At 38.7% G+C, this 19,229-nt stretch overlaps 1 protein-coding gene and 1 non-coding gene across 4 annotated transcripts in view; one reads left to right on the top strand and one right to left on the bottom strand.

Annotated features, from left to right (window-relative positions):
* The first annotated feature begins 409 nt into the window (after positions 1–409).
* The window catches only part of MAP2K4 (mitogen-activated protein kinase kinase 4), a 129,049-nt gene continuing 110,229 nt past the window's right edge, over positions 410–19,229 (top strand). Inside the window, exons 1-2 of one of the 3 annotated variants that reach the window (XM_010376129.2) lie at positions 417–587; positions 11,794–11,826. In XM_010376129.2, the coding sequence (XP_010374431.1) occupies positions 473–587; positions 11,794–11,826 (148 nt within the window). In that variant the 5' untranslated portion in view covers positions 417–472. Of the gene's footprint in view, positions 588–11,793; positions 11,827–19,229 lie in introns of all 3 variants that reach the window. The other 2 variants (XM_010376128.2, XM_030923451.1) reach the window with 2 other exon arrangements.
* LOC115895044 lies at positions 16,022–16,161 on the bottom strand. The gene has a single exon (XR_004055249.1). It is a non-coding gene; the product is annotated as a U11 spliceosomal RNA (small nuclear RNA).

Genomic DNA, 19,229 nt, shown 5'->3' with positions numbered 1-19,229 from the left:
GAGCTCCAGACTGTAACCATAAGTATAGGTAACTCCCCTCTGGAAGTGATGTGTTAGCGACTGGATCCTTTTCAGCTTTACTATTCTGATTTGGGGTTCTGAGATTCCAAGAAGGGAGACTTTTGGGAATCACAGACTTCCATGGGAATGATGAAAGCTGTGTACCTTCTTTCCCCACAAATGCAGGCCTACCTTTAATTCTGCAAACCACTTTAGGCCCCGCGGGCCCACAGCCCTGGTCCAAGACAGCTGTCTGCTTCACAGGTCGAGCACCCTCAGCGGGGCGGTTCTGCAGCTCAGCATCTGGAGCCGGCTGCGCTTCGGCCTCGGGCGGGGGCGTGTCAGGAGGCGTGTCCTGGGCGTGTTGGAGGCGGGGCCAAGGAGGGGGCAAGCCGCGCCCCTCGGCCGTGCGAGAGGCCGAGCTTGCTGCATTGCAGCCGCCGCGGCGCCGCTCGGCTCCTCACTCCCAACAATGGCGGCTCCGAGCCCGAGCGGCGGCGGCGGCTCCGGGGGCGGCAGCGGCAGCGGCACCCCGGGCCCCGTAGGGTCCCCGGCGCCGGGCCACCCGGCCGTCAGCAGCATGCAGGGTAAGGAACGCGGCCGCGCCGAGACCCCGGCCCCCTAGCGCGGCAACCCGCGTCGTCGCGGCCTGCCCCAGCGGACGCCCCCGGACCCGGCTGAGGAAGCCACGGCAGCCGCCGGCTTCTCCCTCTCTCCCTCCCAGGCTTCCCGCCCCGCTCCCGGCCGCCTCCGGCCCGTCTTGGATCCGGGCTCCGGTCCGCATAGGCCCCGGCCGCGGCCTCTGCCTGCGCTTGGCCCCTGGGCCCTACCGGGCTCCCCGCCGGCCCCTGTGGCCCACCTGGTCCGGGACCGCCCCCGCGGCCACCCCCATCGCCCCCGCCGCTTACCTGGCGCCCGCCCGGCCCCCGTTTCCGGGAACGCGCCGGCTCGGGGCTGCAGCAAGGCGGGAGGGGCGTCGGGCCTGCCTCCTAGTCCCTGACGCCGCTCAGGTAGGCGGTGGAGACAGCGGCCCCGGCCGGCGCCCCTCGGCCCCGCCGCCGCAGTGGGCCCCGCTCAGGGCCATCTTGGCTGTCGCCGGGTACAGCTGGAGCCGGACCACCGAGCTGACCTCGGGCTCCGCGGGCCTCTTGGAACCTGCGTTTTCAAACTTTTGCAGGGTTTCTGTGCGCTGGAGGGGAGGGGGGTGGGGGGCGGGTTGCCCAGGCCTGTGCCACCTGTAAGGTAGGTAGGTAGACTGCCATTGGCCTGGGAGAGGCATTTTGTTCCAGGCCAGGGATTTCTGTGTTAGCATTGCATGCAGGAAGGGAAAAAAAAAAAAAAAAAAGACTGAATTCGGTTTAAATGGAGAGATGCAGGAAATAGGGGTCAAAGGGATACTGTAGTGTCTGGACATTTGAGGCAGCTCTGCTAATTAATGGCTTTCCCCAGTGGGAATGCTTATTAGCTCTGTATGGCTCTTGACAGGGGGTGTTTTGAAAATACCAGGCCCGAGCCTGTTAGGGACCATTTCCTTAAATTTACTGGGGAATTTTGAGTAGTAATGCTATTTTTAAAACAGGGAATCTCAGAAATCTCTTGACAACTTTAGCAAACTGCTTGTGTTGAATTATTAACAGAAAAAGCGTCGGGGTACCCTTGGTAGTCAGTGTGACCATGGTTACTTTTTTATTCCATTCTTCTTAAAGGGCTTCTTGTCTTTAGTTAGGTTCAGCAGACATTTATTGAATATTTCATGTTTATAGAGCATGCCGTATTTCAGGAGGAAGAGACAGGATTTTATTTATCTTTACATCCCTGTCACCCTCCCCATGAAATAACTTTAATGTACATAAAAACGAGTGATAGATATATAGACAGGATGATGTCAGAGCTTAGAGGACACTTTCTGTGCAGGCCCTAAGATAATTCATTCAAATTGAATTAGTTATTGGATGTCCACTGTGTTGCACAGCACATTATACTGATGAAGTATAAGATTGACTTCCTGACTGTACAGCTTTAGAATCTAGGTGGTGGTGGTGGAGGGGGGGAGCGGAAATGAAATGGCAAAATGACAATTTAGAATTGTATTTCTTGTTCCAGATGGGTGACTTATAAAGCTTATGAAAACAAGGTGGTTTGTTTGTTTTATTGGTGGGGAGGCTGACAGTTTGAAATAGCTGGATACTTTTTTGTTTTTGGTTCAAAAAATATTTATTGAGCATCTGCGTAAAACGCTCATGCTGAGTTTATGGAGAATTGAGCAGTCTCTAACTGTCCTCATGGAGGTATCCCCCTGTGAAGATGGGGGAGGGAAGGTTATTTAGCTCAACTTGAAAAATTACTAGTTGGGAAAGTAATAAAGGTAACAAGCTGGGTTTTGTGATAGAAAATAATAGAGGGCAGTCTGCTTGATAAGATGGTCAGAGAAGGCTTGTCTGGAAAGCCTAACCCTCTTTTACCTGAAGAGAGTTCTAGGCAAAGGGAACAGTGTGTATGAAGGTTCCAAAGCAGGGAAGAGCTTGGAGTGTTCTAGGAACTCTTAAGTCAGTGGTTAGGACTTTTTTCTGATGCTCTCCGTTCTCCTCAGCCCTTGTATGTTGATACCCAGTTAACTAAACTTTCTAATGAGCAGAACCCATTTTAGAAGGAAAAAGGACCTAAGACCTCCCTTTGAATTGTTGCCGAATTTTCTTTTTTTTAATCAATATTGTGTCTAGTCTTGATTGATTCAGGAATGTGTTATATCTTGTTCTTGAAACTCTTTTCATTAGTCAGAATGAAGTGCTTGACATTCTCCGGATGTTGTCTAGCACAGTCTGAGTTATAAAGCTTGAACTTAAGCAGCAATTGAGGATCTTTCTTTTTGGTTTGTTTTGTTCTGCTGAGAGTCACACCTCCCATACTCTACTTCATCTACCAAGGATCTTCTGCTTTAGATCAGACTTCACAGAGTGGGCCTTAGAAGATGTTTGATGTACTCCCTTCTCCCCCAATCTAGTTATACTTGCCACTCAAAAAACTTCCTTCCTGGAAGTTGTTAATGACCATGCTCTTTGGAACAGCAGGATTCAGTTGTGTGACATAAGGAATGTTTCATGCAGTAGACCTTGACCATCCTCTTTCGTGGTAAGCACTGTGGTGGGCACTGGATAACCTTGAATACTTTTTCATGGCTTCATGTTTGTGGCCCAAGAGTGGTCCAGGCTGGGCAATATTGTTTTCTTAATGTACTGCTTAAGAACCAGAGCTCTGGAGTCCTGGGTTTGAATCTCTTGGCCGGGATTTAGGTATGCGTGTTGTGACCGGGGCAATGAACTTGGCCTTTTGAAGCCTCAGTTTCTCACTTGGAAAGTAGGAATAATGCTTACCTCCCCAGTGGCTTTGAGAATGAATGCATGTAAGCCTGGGACCTGGCATGTAGTAAGGATGTAATACAAATTAGCCATCATTGTTAGTAGCGACAATATTGTTATGGTCTCATTAATGTTCCCTTTTATTATTGGTAAATGAGTCCCTAACCTCTCATTATTTACTGCACAATTTCTTCAGCTTCATGTTACTAGGTCCTGCTGTTCTCTCTAGCCTGTTGATTTCCCCACTTTTTGTTACTGATCTGTCCTTTCAGAGTATCCTAGATGAGATTTTACTCTACTTCAGACTCCAGATCTTTTTTTTTCTGGATTGGAGGACTCCCAAATAAATTGCAATGTGAACGATATGAAACAGAAGTCTAGCTATCAATTTGCTCTACTTATTTTTTTCTTAGGGGATGGGTAGATGGTTGGAATGGGATATATAGTGAATTTGACTTTATAACAGTAATCAACAGACCTAGCTTTAGTTGCAAGTTTATACTAACAGTTATGGCTTCTAATCTGGCCATTTGTGCCACTGTCCCTCAGGTAATAGGGAATAACTGCTAATTTTGTTATTACTCAATAGATTTGAGTGTTTTCACTCATTCTGACTCATTTTTTTTTTTTCATGTTCATTCACAAACACACCCAACCTTTATAAGTTGAGTGGTTCTTATGCTTTGGTTCTTTGATGACTAAAGCTAACAAAATGTAGATCTGTTTGCCAAGGTAGGTAAGTGGTTTTATAAAAGTATATTTGGCATTAGGATGAGTTTGCATTTGAGAGAGGAAACGATACTCAAATGAACTACTCTGAGAAATGTTTTTATTCTTAATGTTTCATCAATAATTTGTTAATGTAGATAGATGTAATAGGAAAATTTCTTGCATATTAGGGCTTCATTCTGTGGAAAAGTATGATTCTTGAGTCCAAGAAATTTTAGTCAACCTAAAATACGGAATTGACTTGTAACATTCAAGAACCTTCCTAGCCATGGCTTAGACTTTCTCTTGTGGCAAATCTACAGCCTTGTGACTTCAGCTGGGTTAGTGTGAATCCTGTAAAGAGAAGGTTCCGTTATACCAGGTAATTAATCTTAGAGATGTGTAGCAAATAGTACTAGATAGTATCGTGGTTGTCATGTTAGAGAATAGCATACTCTGATTAATAAAGGTTGCCAGTTAGTTGAGAATTCAACAGCTTCTATAATGAAATTGCATAGGCAGGATGATTCCTTTTCCAGTAGTAGCTGTAGCAGCTAGCGTTCCCATAGCATGTAGTAATGTTTAAGAAACAGAAGGATGTTGAAGTGGAAAGAGCATTGGTCTTAGACCCAGAAAACTATGGTTAAGGTAACTGCTCTGATGTTTACAAATGTTGTGATTTTAGGGAAATTACCTAACTTTTCTGAACTCTCTGTTTGGAAATTTCTCATCTGTTAAAATAGGGATAATGCCTAACCTGTAGGGCCATTTTAAGAATCACATTCTTAATGTACATGAAAGTGCTTTGAAAATTATAAAATATAAGTATATACGGATTGTTATTAGACATTATTTGCCTGCTGTAGTTACTAGTCACTTAAAATGTAATAGATTTCAAGATCTCTTAGCTGAGAAATGTCAGTTTTCAATAGATGTTTTCTTGCAATGGTTAGAATAGAATCTATAATTCATTACGAAAAACACTGAGCCATTTGTAAAATACTTGTTATGAGAAATAGTTACAAAGTGTATGTTGTAGATGCCTCTGATTCTCTTAAAGTGCTGATCTAGGCAGTTTTTTTTTCTTCTTTTTCTTAGTTCTTAATATAGGTATATAACAAAAAACTTAGAGACCAGTCCAGTCCTTAGCTACTTACTCTTAGCTGAGCATTTTTATATATCAATTTAAGTAAAAAGATGATAGCTTGATTCTGCTTTACAAAACACACCCAATACTTTAAAATGTAATGAAGTATATCTGTTAAGAAAAAGTTAAGGAAGATTTAAAATCAATGTAGTTATTTCTCCTAATAATATTTGAATACAAAATGTATATGAAATGTCCTGTTTTTGAATTTGTTTATCTGTTTTTACCAATTATTCTGGTTTTCGAAAACCGTGGGAGACCTTTATCTTTAATTTTAAAGAACTGAATTGTGCAGTGAGGAGTTTAAAACCCCAGAACTGCTTGCGTTTCCCAGTGTGTTGCATAACATTTCTTTCACTATTTAACATAACCTCATACAAGTCCACTTCAGCAAATTAGTCCCCACTCAAAGCACAGATTGCATTTCTTTTTATGTTCCCTTAAAAATTAGAGCAACCCTAGTATTAAAGTAAAAAAGTGGAAAAACATCTCACCTCACTTTTAGAATGCATACTTTTTCACATTTTCCTCTAAAATACCTTACTAGCGTAAATGTGTGCTGAAACTTGTTTAAGATGGGATATTAGTTAACCCTGTATTTTGAGTTGTTTTCTTTTTTCGTAAATTTTTCTTCTTTCACTAATTTGAGAAGCTGGATTGATGTGAGCCCACAGAGTTTCCTTATTTTTAGGGGTCTGGATATCATAATCCTAACTCCATTCTACATAATCCAGGTCAGTCTCCTTTGTACTTTCTAGGAGATGGAGATAGCTCCAATGATACAACCTGAGGAACTTTAATTGAGGCTTAAAAAAGAAAGGGGAACTAACAGTTAACAACTCTCTTTTCACTGTTCTTACCTAATTTGATGCTCGCAACCATCCTTTAAAGGTAAGTGGGCATAGTCCCTTTCATAGATTAGGGGTAGACATTTATTTGTTCTGGTGGAGGTGGGTTTTAACCACCTGTGTGACTGGTAGCCTTTGCTCCTCTTACTGCTCTACTGCATGGTTCTCTGAGCCTCTTGAAGTCATTTCGGCCATTCAGGTCTGAAGGAAGAATCTTTGCCAGAAATGAGGCAGATTCAGGAATAGAGGAGAGAGATTATTTTAGGTTTCAGTAAGGGGGCGGAAGCTCCAAGCAACCAGCCACCTTTTGAGATGATTTTGGAGCCTTGGTGCTCCAAGAATGGTGCACTTTATGTTACAGTGTTTTAAACTTGCTGGAGGGTTTACAGTGGCATTTTGATTCTGGAGACATTTCGGTTGGGAATCTCCAAGTAAGTAGAAAACTTTAATTACAGGAAACCAGTGCAGATTTGAAAGGTAATAGAATCCTTTTAACACTATATATAAAAGGAACTCATTTGGCATAAAATGTAACAAATGTTGCCATTCTGGCTAAATTTGTAATCTGGGCAAATTACTATTTTTGCTAGTGGATGTGGGATAGCTTCTAGCTGTTTCCTCCCAACTCCAGAAAATCTTCAGGTATCCCTTCATATACTCGGTAAGGTTGGGAGTTTAATATGTACTTACATTATTAGAAAGTTTTCAAGTCATAAGATTGGCCTTGCTTGTAGCTGCACAGTAAAAAGGAGATGATTAGCCAGTAGTTTACCCAACTCAAGGTGGGCCTTTTGAATGAAGAAAACAATTACATCATATGCAGCTTGGTTCTTTAAGAACAACACATTATTCTCCACCACGGAGCAAGAGAATTAAAACGGACATCACAACAGCTTTTTCAAGCTATATTGTATTTCATCTTACCCAAAATTGCTCAAACATTGAAAAGCGAGGAATCAAGAAAAGTGTTGCCAGACGTATATATCTGAACACACACCAAATTGTTCAAACGTTTAAAAAAAGAGAAATCAAGCAAAGTGTTACCAGACATATATATCTGAGATATCTATATGTCAGATGTATATATATCTGACATGCCTATGTCTATTTATTGCCTGGCTTTGCTAAAGAAATCAGTGACATTAAGGAGCTCCCCTGATGATTTTGGCAGTTTCCCTGGGATCTAGTTATGTGCCTGTCACGGGGAAGCGTCCATCTTTTTGGTGTTGTTAAGAGTCCTCAGGATGCCAGGCTGTGCCTAGGAAGGGTTGTGGCAGAGGTGTGGAGTGTGGGGTGGGGATTCCCAGGGCTGTCGGGAGTCCTTCCCTTTTAATTCTCTCAAGATGACTGTGAATGAAAGGAGAAAGACTGGTTTTGTGTAGGTTAAGCTGGTCTGGTGAGCCCCAAAAGATAGGGAAGGTGTCATAATCATCGCTCCCATGAGGGAGAGAACAGGAATAACAGTGCCTATGATAATAACCTGCTTTAGTCCAGGCTTTTGGTTGGACTTTTTAGATTTATTTTCCCATTTATTCATCACAAAGCTCTTTTGGGTATTATTTTATGAGCCTCATAAAAGTTAGATACTTGCCTGAAGGAACATAATTGTAAGTTACTGTCTCAGTATACTGTGCTTCATTAAACAGGCTTGAGAAGGTAATGTGGCATTTCGTTTTGTGGCCAAAGAATAAATAAGGTGGTCATTACCCAAAAGGAGAGAAAGAGCTGGCATTATGAGGAGGACAAGATCTTGAATTTAAAAAGTGTGGAAGGGATTTGATTAGTATTTTATCAACTCCTGACTGGTGGGTGATTCTAACAACCTGGAATTGCCAACTTAGGGTGGCTCCCTTTTGATAAAGTTTCAGAAAGTTGAGGTAAGGAAATCTAAAAGAAATAAACCAGCAGGAAATAAATCTTGGGGTACTTGTTCTGAGTACAGTGAAAATACAAATTTAGGGCAGGTTTAGATAATGCATTAGATGTTAGAGCCATAGTAATTTACTATGGGTAGCTGTGGTTTAAGGCACATGCCAGAATTTTGAGGTTGGAAGTTTCAAGGTGTCAGACAACTAGACCCTTCATGCTTGTGACAAAGGAAAGACTTTGTAGCATGGTCTATGGGCATGACTCAGTAAGGCAGCTCTGATTTTCTTTACATTAGTGTGGGTTCATATTGTAGTTCATAATGCACTTTCAGCAGTACAAAAATCCAGAATGTCCAGGGAATCAGAAGCAACTACTGAGGAGGTAGGAAACTACTTATGTCCTGCACCACCCCTCTCTGATTTATATCATCAACCTAGAGGAATGGGAATGGAGATAACTACAAAACCCCGTAATGGCCATACACAAGCGAAGTTAGATTTAGGCACACTGTTTTCAAACCCTTGAGATAATGTTATTTATTTTAAAATGACACCACTAAGGCTCAAGTGAAATGACTTCAGTTTCACAGTTGGAACTAGAACTCTGCTGTCCTAACATGCTCCATTTTGTTTTTTACTTTATCAAATACTGTTTGCTTTTTGTCTTTATAAACCCTTACACATCCTAAATAGCCTCTTACCTCACTGTATGTGGTAAGAACAGTAAATTGCAGGTTTCAAGTTATGGCCACATAAAATATCTTAAAATTGAGGTAAGAGGGTGAGAATGAGGGGCAAATGTGGGAATGAGGGTAGGAGAGACCTACAAAGAAAAAGGAGGAGGAAAAACCCCCATGTACCTTTATTTCTCGTATAGGCTTGCTAGCATTCTGTCCTATGCATTTTGATACTGATTCATCAATGTGAAGAATTTAAATTCTTAAATAAATATTATTCTTCATATTTATTCTAAGGTTTAATTAAACTTACCTGGAGCCAGGAAAAATGAAAAAGACTCAAATTTACCCCTACTTGCAATGGGGAAAATATAAATGGAGGATCATGTCAAATTAAGCCCCAGGGTACAGATAGTTCACCCAGATATAAAAAAGTGAGGCACACAAGACTTTTAAAATGTAGCCAATTACTGTCAACAGGTTCAACTGATTATCCAGTACTTCCAGAGATACGACTTTAAGTGAATAGGAAGTCAGAATTTCGGAGACAAGGGAGACTTCAAAAATTAAACATATTGGCCAGGTGAGATGGCTCATGCCTATAATCCCATCACTTTGGGAGACCGAGGCAGGAGGGTTGTTTGAGACTAGGCTGGGCAACATGTTCGGACTCCATCTCTACAAAAAAAAAAAAAACACAAAAAACAAAAAAAACCCAAAATTAGCCAGACATAGTGGCTTGTACCTGGTGAGATGAGAGGATTGCTTGAACCCAGGAGTTTGAGGCTGCAGTGAGCTATGATCATGCCACTGCACTCCAGCATGGGCAATAGCAAGACCCTGTCTCTTTAAAGAAAAATAAAATAAAATGAACATATGTGAGTGAATACTAATGAATATTATAGCATAACTAAGAACTTGCATTTTGTAAAGTTGCGGATATTGGAAGTTTTCCTCACTTTTCCTTCCAACCATCTTTCTCTTATACAAGATTGTTGCTTGTCCCCTTTGCCCATCCTTACCCTTTTGAGTATGAGCTAGTGGAGCTATTTGATACTTTCCCAAATCTGTACTGTAAGCACTAACTTTCTGGCTTTTGCAGGTCTTAGAGGTTTAGACAGACTGAAAAGGCTTCTTACCTAATTTAACTGATTAAGTTAAGAAAGTTACAGAATTGCTAAAGAAAAGGTGAGCCTGTGTGTTCCAGTTAATTTAGCCCTTGCTTGTCAGCAGACTCTGGGCTAGTTACCAAGTATTTTCTTGGTGAGAAATAATGCAGAGAGATGGATGTTTGGATAAGACCCCAGAATTTGTTCACCTGGTCACTTCATAATTAGATACAAAGAACAAGTCTATACTTATGCCTTGAACATTTTAATCCCCTTTCCACCTCTTTTGTAGCTACTTACATAGATTCTGTACTGGTGAGAGAACTTCAGGTTTTGAGAGTTTTTTAGCGCTTAAACTGGGGCTTAGCTTGTAATGTGTTAGAGCAGTCATTGGTGACGTTCTGTCATTTTCAGTCACATATACCTTAACATTTTTAATATGCACTTATTAAGCAATGGAACTTTCTTTTTTACACAACCTTACATACAGATCCAATTGATTTCTTTTTCATATACCTTACAAATTTATTTTCTTGCTCCTTTCACCATCCATATTACTATTTTGTTCACCTCTTATCTCACCTTTTCACCTCTTTCTTTTTGCTACCTAGTAAGGTATTTTGCTTTAAAGTCATTTGTTTCCCCAGCCTCCTCTCCAGTTGTAGTAGAAGGTGAGTTTTACCTTCCCTTTTCCAGTGGGATGTGGGGAAGACTTGCCTGCTACTTCCAGAGTACCCTTTTCTTCCTGAATGTACTCAGTTCATTTTGTGTGGTAGGAGGCCAGTGGCTTTTAGTTACTTAGGCTTATAAGACCCATATATCTCTGTTTTTCTTTATGAATTCTGTTCCGCTTCACGTTTGGTGGGGCAGCATATTGACCTTCAGTGGTAGAGAGACCAGGGTCAGACCTTCTAGGTTTGCCCTAGTACTTCTTTCCCATGAAGTCTCCGTTCTCACTTCTTGCTGCGTTGTCGTTTGTGTGATAAGGTAGTCAACAGTGGATTACTTTGGTGGTACACCAAAGATACTTTCATGTCAAAGTGGCTACATTAGCATTTTTCAGTTTTTGTACTTTATAGATGGTATCTTCTTAGAATCCTAAGAATTTTGATAACTGGATAGGAAAGACTACTTAACTATCCTTCCTTCAGTCCTGGCTCTTTTTTCTGTATGTTTTGATTGAATTTGTTTAAACACAAAGTTATTGTGACTTTACTTCCTTCATTTTGTTCCCCAAAACAGTAATAAACACAAGCGTAGATAGACCACTAACAAAACCAGTTATCCACTCACTAAACTAGGGGTGAAAGAATATTTTGTGAAGGCTTTTGTTTTAAATGGCTTATTTTACTGGGTGCCTCTTACTAAAAATTATATCTGTATACAATGTAGGCATAAGGTGGAACCAAATCCAACTGGATTTGGAAAATGTGTTTAGGTTTCTAAGGGAAACTCACAGGTTTTCTTCTTAAAACTTCTAAAGTACTCAGCTTTCTCATTCCTAGGGACACCATCTTTTTTTCAGGCCTATTTTAGAAGAATCAACCCCTCTTCAGCAGTTCATTGTCTTATTGTTTGAAGTTAGCTAATTTACTAGGAAATGTTTTATGTGTGTAAGTTTCACAATTTATGAAGTGCTGAAACTTTTGAATCATAGATGGTAATTAATCATGGGTAACTCTAAATCAGTAATTTAAGTTAGTTAAGTAACTCATATTCTGTATTTGTAGGTTGAAAACATTGAAAAAATGGACAGAACTATCTCAAAGGTTACTGTTAACTTCTAAGGGCTTATATTATAGTTCTTTTTATTAAATATATGTGAAAAATAAAGATTAAGACTGCAACACAATTTAAACTTGATTTCAGTTTCATAAAATATGTTACATCTACGTCTGACAGAACTAAAGTTTTTAAAGAAAGCTCATGTGTTATTGTTGTCTCTGGTGGGGGTAATGTGATTTGACCTGTTCTTGAATTCGTTTTATTCAAAATTTAATATAAAAATGCAATGTCATGTTCCAATTTTGGTTTGTTTGATTTACAGTAAATGAACTGGAACTTATCTTTTTTACTTTAGGCTTTCAGATAAACTTCTGTGAAAAGGCACAAAGTAAGCTACAAATTTTATGATATTATGCTATTTATTTTTTTCATATCCATCTTGGTATTGGGAATGTGTCCACTATTGTTTCAGCGAACTAGCCTTGGCAATTTTACATTCAAAGAGCTTCCATTTTTCATTCTTCCAAATACTAAAAAAAATTATATTCTTAATTGTAAATTGTACTTTTTTCACTTGAAATTGAAATAGCAAAATATATATGGGTATTTAGATGTATATAATATGAAAATATGTATTTAGGTGTAGAAAAGTATATATAGGTATTCAGACTTATCCCTAATTTAAATTACAAATCAAAGAGAATTCACTTTTAAGATCGTGGCGCAGAAAGTATAGAGCTATTTTCAGAGATCTTATGCTTTAAAATTGAATTATTATAAACCATACGTTGAATATATTTGTAATTTTTTTCCTTAAAACAAAACAGTGTTTTTCTCTTGCCTCCCTCACCATCCTTATTCTATATTAGGACACTAGTCTTCATATAATACAAAATAGACTTTCTATATTAAAGTTATAAACCTTGCATTTTATTTTATTTCATTGAGACAGGGTCCCACTCTGTTGTTCAGGCTGGAGTGCAGTGATGCAGTCATAGCTCACTGCAGCCTTGACCTCCCTCAAGCGATCCTCCTGTCTCAGCCTCCTGAGTAACGGGGACTACAGGTGCATGCCACCATGCCTGACTGACTTTAAACTTTTTTGTAGAGACAGGGTCTCGCTTTGTTGCCTAGGCTAGTTTCGAACTCCTGGGCTCAAGAGATCCTCCTTTCTTGGCCTCTCAAAATGCCAAGATTACAGGTGTGAGCCACTGCACCTGGCCAAAAAGAAAAAGCATTTAAGCTTAAATGTCATCTGTATAAAGTACAGTTAAAAAAATCTCATCTCAAGGAGACTGCTCTCCAGTTAACATACAAATATACCAAAATGTGATATAGGTCGTTTTGTCTTCTGCTTTTTATTCATGAACTGGAGAAGAATGATGCTTTGATATGTATCATTCTTGAGTAAATTGATTCAAAGGAAAAAAAAAATTAACCTGGAGAAAACATTTCTATGTTTAAAATTTTTTTGGAATGAGAATGTATAGTTTCCACTCTTTGATTGTTATGATGCCTTTGAAATGTAGTTAGCAAAAATTTATTTCTTGAATGGTTCACCCACAGTGTAACTGTAGCAATCAAGCAGTTAGACCCTAGGATAAAAGTTTTTTTAATTGGTTCATTACTGTTACTCCTCCCTTGACTTAAATAACGGACTAAAAATAATATGATTTCCTGCTCATAGTGAACCTTTATATATGATACATATCTATATGTAATGAAGTTACAACTTCTATTTTATGTTTTTAATTTTGACACATTCACTGTGATAATTTTTAGCTTTGACTTTTAAAAATGTCTACTTAATATTTAGCCAGACAGTGGTTAGCTTTTATTTGTATTTTAACCTAAAATCTAATTAATGAAAAAGACTGTCTTGTATTTTTGTTCATTTTGGAGACAGGGTCTCACTGTGCTTCCCAAGTTGGAGCCCAGCCTCGAATTCCTGGGTTCAAGTGATTTTCCCACCTCAGCCTCCCAAGCAGCTGGAACTACAGCTGTATGCCACCACAGCCAGCTCATTTAAAATTTTTTTTGTAGAAATGGAATGTTGCTACTTTGCCCAGGCTGGTCTCGAACTCCTGGCTTTAAGCAGTTGCACTTCGGCCTTCCATAGTGCTGAGATTACAGGCATGAGCTACCACACCTGGCCTGACTTTTTAAAAATTTTAATTTGTATTCACATTATTGTTCTTTTATTTAACTTAGTTCTATTGTAGATATAAAACAAGAGAAACATTGATTATAGTAAGATTGTATATACAGTGTCTGTCAGTAGCTTTCTATGTGGATTAAAAATGCCTTTGTTCTAAATGGCTCTGTTTTTGTCGTTATAGAAATGATAGGTTTGCAGTTCGGCCTGCTTTGATACATATGGAAGAATTTAACAATGGAGGCTTGGGACAGCGGAACCTATCAGAACTTAATTATGTGGTGGAGGGGCATACGTATTCCCACTTTGATTATTCACCTTGATTGCCCTCACCGTCTCTTTATACTGTGGCTGCCTTCTCCTCGCTTTTCACATCTCTCTTTTTATTTCTGCCTCTTCCCGTTGGAAGGCTCCTCTTTATTTTCCAGCTTTTGGGATTCAACACAGTTATTTATATACATTCATTCACGAATCACATATTGGACACCTAGAAACCATACAGTAAGCGAGATTCTTGGTACAGAAATGAATACAGTACAGGAATAGGCCCCTGCCCTTAGCAGGGCCTACACTAAGCTCATAGTGTAGTAGACCAGAGTTGATCCTTCATTGATTACATAAATGTTCAACCCCTGATGTTACATACTAATTGATTTTTAGCTGGAACCAGGGTGAGGATGGTGCAGGAGTGGATCTGTCCTGGGCACCTTTGATCCTGCTGTTATCTCATGAGAGAGAATGAGCATAAAGGGTGCTGAGAGTCTCATGATAACTCTTTCTTGATTGAACACCATGTCTTAGGGATCCAGCAATGGGCCTACCCTACTTTGGAGTTAAGCAGATGTGTCTGTGCTGGCTCAGACCTCAGTGAAAGACTCAGGGAATGGGAGTGCACACATCAGGGAGGGGAGCTGGAGACTTGATAGAGATGGCCAGCCCTAAGTTGACAGTGTGTGTTTTTGTACTATCAGTACCTATATTTTAGTATAAGTTCTCAGTTGCTTACATATATTAACACTTCTAAATCTGGTCCTGTGATTTGCATGACTTAAAAAATTAAAAGTGCAAATCTGTAATTTTTGCAGACAATCTGCTGGTTTGCTCTGGAATACAGACATTAACTCTGTGGTAAAAGTGGTCACTCATTTCTTTAAAATTTGGCTTGGGCTGGGCACGGTGGCTCATGCCTGTAATCCCAGCACTTTGGGAGGCCACAGCAGGCAGATCACCTAAGGTTGGGAGTTCAAGACCAGTCTGACCAACATGGAGAACCTCTGCCTCTACTAAAAATACAAAATTAGCTGGGTGAGGTGACACATGCCTGTAATCCCAGCTACTTGGGAGTCTGAGGCAGGAGAATCGCTTGAACCGGGGAGGCAGAGGTTGCAGTGAGCTGAGATCGTGCTGTGGCACTCCAGCCTGGTCAACAAAAGCGAAACTCTGTCTCAAAATAAATAAATAACTCCATCTCAAAAAAAGAAAATACAAATGAAAGTGAAGACTTGAAATCATCAAAGGACTGATTTCTCCACTGTTGGGCACACTGTATTTGTGGAATCTCCACTTTTATTCGAAGGATATTTCAGAATTATCAGATAAACTTACGTTTAATTTATTAAAAAGAACTATATGTCATACAGTAGTTGTAGGAAGGTATGGGGCAAAAAGCACAAAATTGGATATTCAAGTCTGATAAGTCTTGAGTACTGGCTTCTTCAAATGCTCAAATCTATCACAAATAAAAAAGATTTGTTGTAAGATGATTCTGATGACTAATGGAAGCTCTGAAGGATTAATTTTTTTCATTGTTTGACTTCACGTAGTTTTTGCTCTTTTTATTGCTACATCACTCTCTTTTAATCACTTTATTACAGTTGCCTGTTACAAGTCAGTGGAGTTTTATTGGAGATGTGTGTGTATATATTTACATGCACAAATAGAGATTACATATTTAATTTGGGAAACAGATTTCTATAAAAATTCAATAAAAATTCACTCTGCTCCTCACAGTCTTCCTTTTATAGATTATGGTTTATGCATTTATCTACTCTTCAGTTTATTTTCTAAATATATGTTTATTTTAGATAAAATAAACTTCAAGTTATATTTATTTAAGACCATAGTGTCATGTTTTCTTTAATACTGTTGGATCATTGAATTTTTCTGAAGTCTGAATGTAAGAATACTTTAGGGAAAAAAATATTTTTCCGTTTGTAAATGTAGAGTTATAAGTGTAGAGGTCCTGTCTTAGAAAGTTGATTAATTTATCAGTTATTTGAAGATAATGTTTTTGTACATGTAAAGATATTTATATAATTTATGACCATATCTCACTGACTTTAATGAGCTAACCTGTGAACACAGTTGTTTAGAATATGACTTACTTGCTTTATAAAACCAGTTTTTCATTTTTTTTTTGAGGAGGGATGAGGATTTGCCTGAAAACATTTTTTTTCACAAGCTACCCAACTACCAAAAAATCGTTCTTCCAAAACCTCCTGATGTTGATTCCTCGTGAAGAGCAACTGAGTTGCCCAACGTGTGCCACTTGTGACAGAAGCCCCCTTTTTTAGAAACATAGTTTTTGAGAAATGCTTTTGTGAATTGAATTTACCTTAGTGTTGTCAGCATTCTAATTTTTTTTTTTTTTTCAGATGAGAATCGTGATTCGTTAAGGATCCTTGGGCATAGGGATTTTCCCTGGAAAGTGCCTAACCGAATTGTGTGCTAATCAGAGTGATAGTAGCTAGGTGTTTGGCAAATACTCTTTTAATAATTTATTTTTCACTCAAAGGTACTTTTAGCTCTTTATCTATCACCATCTTCCCCCCACCTTGTTTTTTTTTTTTAACTGTACTATATTATCAATTCATGGCTGAAGAGTTCTGGAGCTCTAAATATTTTGGGTAGCGTTAAGTTTCTGTAGCTTTGTCTTTTACATTTTTGGTGGCCTTAAAAACTTTGTGCTTTTAAAAAATTGTTTAACTTGGAAGTGTTTGCATAGCAACAGGATGTTTATTTAGAAGATTAGATGCTCCAGAGCTATTGTTCTGGATGCTGCGAATTGAAATTAGAGTACAGGTGGTGGTGGGTTTTGGTGGCACTGCACATCAGTATATTTGGAGGAAAAAAAGGAGGCTTCCTGCAGACTGATTTAAAAGTATCCCTAATTGTTTTTTAAATTGGTAATAATAAAAAGGAAACCATAAAGAGGAAGAAGGATGTTTTGTGAATCTTCCAAGAAATCTGGGAAAGATACAAAGTTTACTGACCTGTTAAGAAGTGTCTGTAAATAATGTTTTGACTTCATTGGAGTGGAATAGAGGAAGACAGGAAAAGTAAGGAGTGGAGGGAAGGTTAAGTTGTTCTGCATTTAAAACTAAGAACTTACAAAATTCAGCTGGTTAAATTTCTAATTCCTCATTTTATGTAGCAAAAATCTGTAGCCAGGGACAAAAATTACATCATTTGGAAATTATTAAATTCAACTGAATTTGTTAGCAATCCTAAGAAACAAAATGTCATTTATTGCTCTTGGAGGTTTATACAGTTTATGTAAGTTTATATATATATAGATAATGAAGTTAGTTGAAAAACGAGACTTGTAGGATTAGCCATAAGCCAGACTAACATCTAATATTCATTACTATATATTGTGGGGACCATGATAAATCATCAATGGGAAGTCCATCTGCTTGGAAAAAAAGTTTTTATACTAGTTAAAGCCCAGGAACTGTAGAAGTGATATATTCCAGAGTCAGGATTCACCTATTCCTCTCATACTTGATGCTTATACCTTATACTATTCTAAAGGGAATATTGCTTAGTTGTCTTTGACCTTGGAAATGGTAGGAACATGAATTTGTCCTGAAAATGCTTTTTGTTGCTAGGAGAAGGAAGGTTTCTAACAGCTATTGCACCTTAAAATAATTTGGGGATGCTTAATGTGTGACATTTTTGATAAGAAAATAATTAAATAGGGCTTTCCCACATTGCAGAAAGTTTTCATTTATATGCCACTTGAACTTTACTACTAGCAACAAAGGGATGTTGACAAAACTTTCAGAATTGAACAGACACAGAGTAGAAATGATATGGAAAGTTTCCAGAGAGTATTCCCAACTGAATCCAGTTAAAGTGGTTTTCAATTTAGCTCATACATTTAGGGTGATGGTTTTCAGATAAGGTGTAGTAAATATTTGGATTATCACTACATGGTTTTATGAGTTCCAAATCTAGGCAAAAATGTCCAGTTAATAAGATGCACTAAGAAAAACTTGTGACTTCATCTTGGTGTTCATTTTCTCTAGGTAGAAATGCCAAATGAACATTAATCAGAAAGGAAAATCAAGTGCATACGAACATATTCACTCCCTTTTAGAGAAGCTCTTTTAAGGATAAGGAAAGAGAGGCACAAATGTAACAGTTAACAAATCTGTATCTGTATGTATCTTCAATAGATGGATAAAGATATTACCAATGATAAGAAGCACTGGGATCCTTAAAGATGAATTAAATCTAGAGCCTACTCTGAAGAAGTGTATGTTCTTTGAGAGATTGAGCATGTATAGGGGCTGTGTGGTAGAAATAATAACTCTGGATGTGTGTCAAACCCTGCTCTAAGCACTTTATATTAACTCCTTTAATTCTCACGACAACCTTATGAAGTAGGTATCATAGTTAGTATAGATGAGGAAACTGAAGCACAGAGAGGTTAAATAAAATTTCCAAAGTCATACAGCTAATAAGGGGCAGAACTGTGTGACCTTGGTCTGGTCACAGTTTACACGTTGTAAACCTTAGTGTTTTACTAATTCTTGAAAGCAGTTGGCGCTTACAGGAATGATTTTCTGAATCAAACGGCTTTTGAGGAGTCTTCATTTGCACTGGGTTATGAGATGTGGACCTACCATTTATATCTTGGTCAGCCGTTTATAAGGCTTATTAAGGTTATCCAGTAAGCCTTACTGAACATTAAAGTAGAAAGATTTGTGTTGCTATGAAGTTAGGAACACCGGATCTGCCACTAGGGAAAAAATGTTTGGCGAAAACCTAAAACTCTACTGGCCTAGAGAGATAAAAGGAATAAATTGCTCCAGGATTCTCGAATGACTTATGTGCCTGGGTACAGCTGAAGAAGATTAGTAGGAAGTAGACCTGTGAAGTCAGTGGACAAGGTGGCACAGCCATGAACTCTGAGGACACACTGCGTACAGACTGTCGTAAGGACAAACTGACACTTTTAGCAAAATTTTTATACATCCTCACCCCACTTTCTTTTTGGCAGCGTTAGAAGAAAGAACATTTAATTTTTGAAAACTTTTAATAGTAGAAAATTTCAAACGTATACAAAAATAGAGTAGTATAATGAACACCCATGTACCCATTATATAGCATCAACAATTACCAACGTATAACCAATCTTATTCTTCCTCCCTCCGGCTATCTCTACTGAAATACTTTAAAGCAAATTCTGATTATCATTATTTTATCCATATAAATATGTTACATGTCTTCTAAGGGATAAGGACTCTTAAGTATATAACCTTGATACAATTAAATGAACAAAACAATATTACTAGATAGCTACTCAATGTTCACATTTCCCCAAAAACTTTGTTAATGCTTTATTTACA

Source organism: Rhinopithecus roxellana, chromosome 19 (genome assembly GCF_007565055.1).
Source record: "Rhinopithecus roxellana isolate Shanxi Qingling chromosome 19, ASM756505v1, whole genome shotgun sequence".
Classification (NCBI taxonomy): Eukaryota; Metazoa; Chordata; class Mammalia; order Primates; family Cercopithecidae; genus Rhinopithecus; species Rhinopithecus roxellana.
Note: the sequence above shows the minus strand (reverse complement) of the source record. Positions and strands in the feature narration are given on the sequence as shown.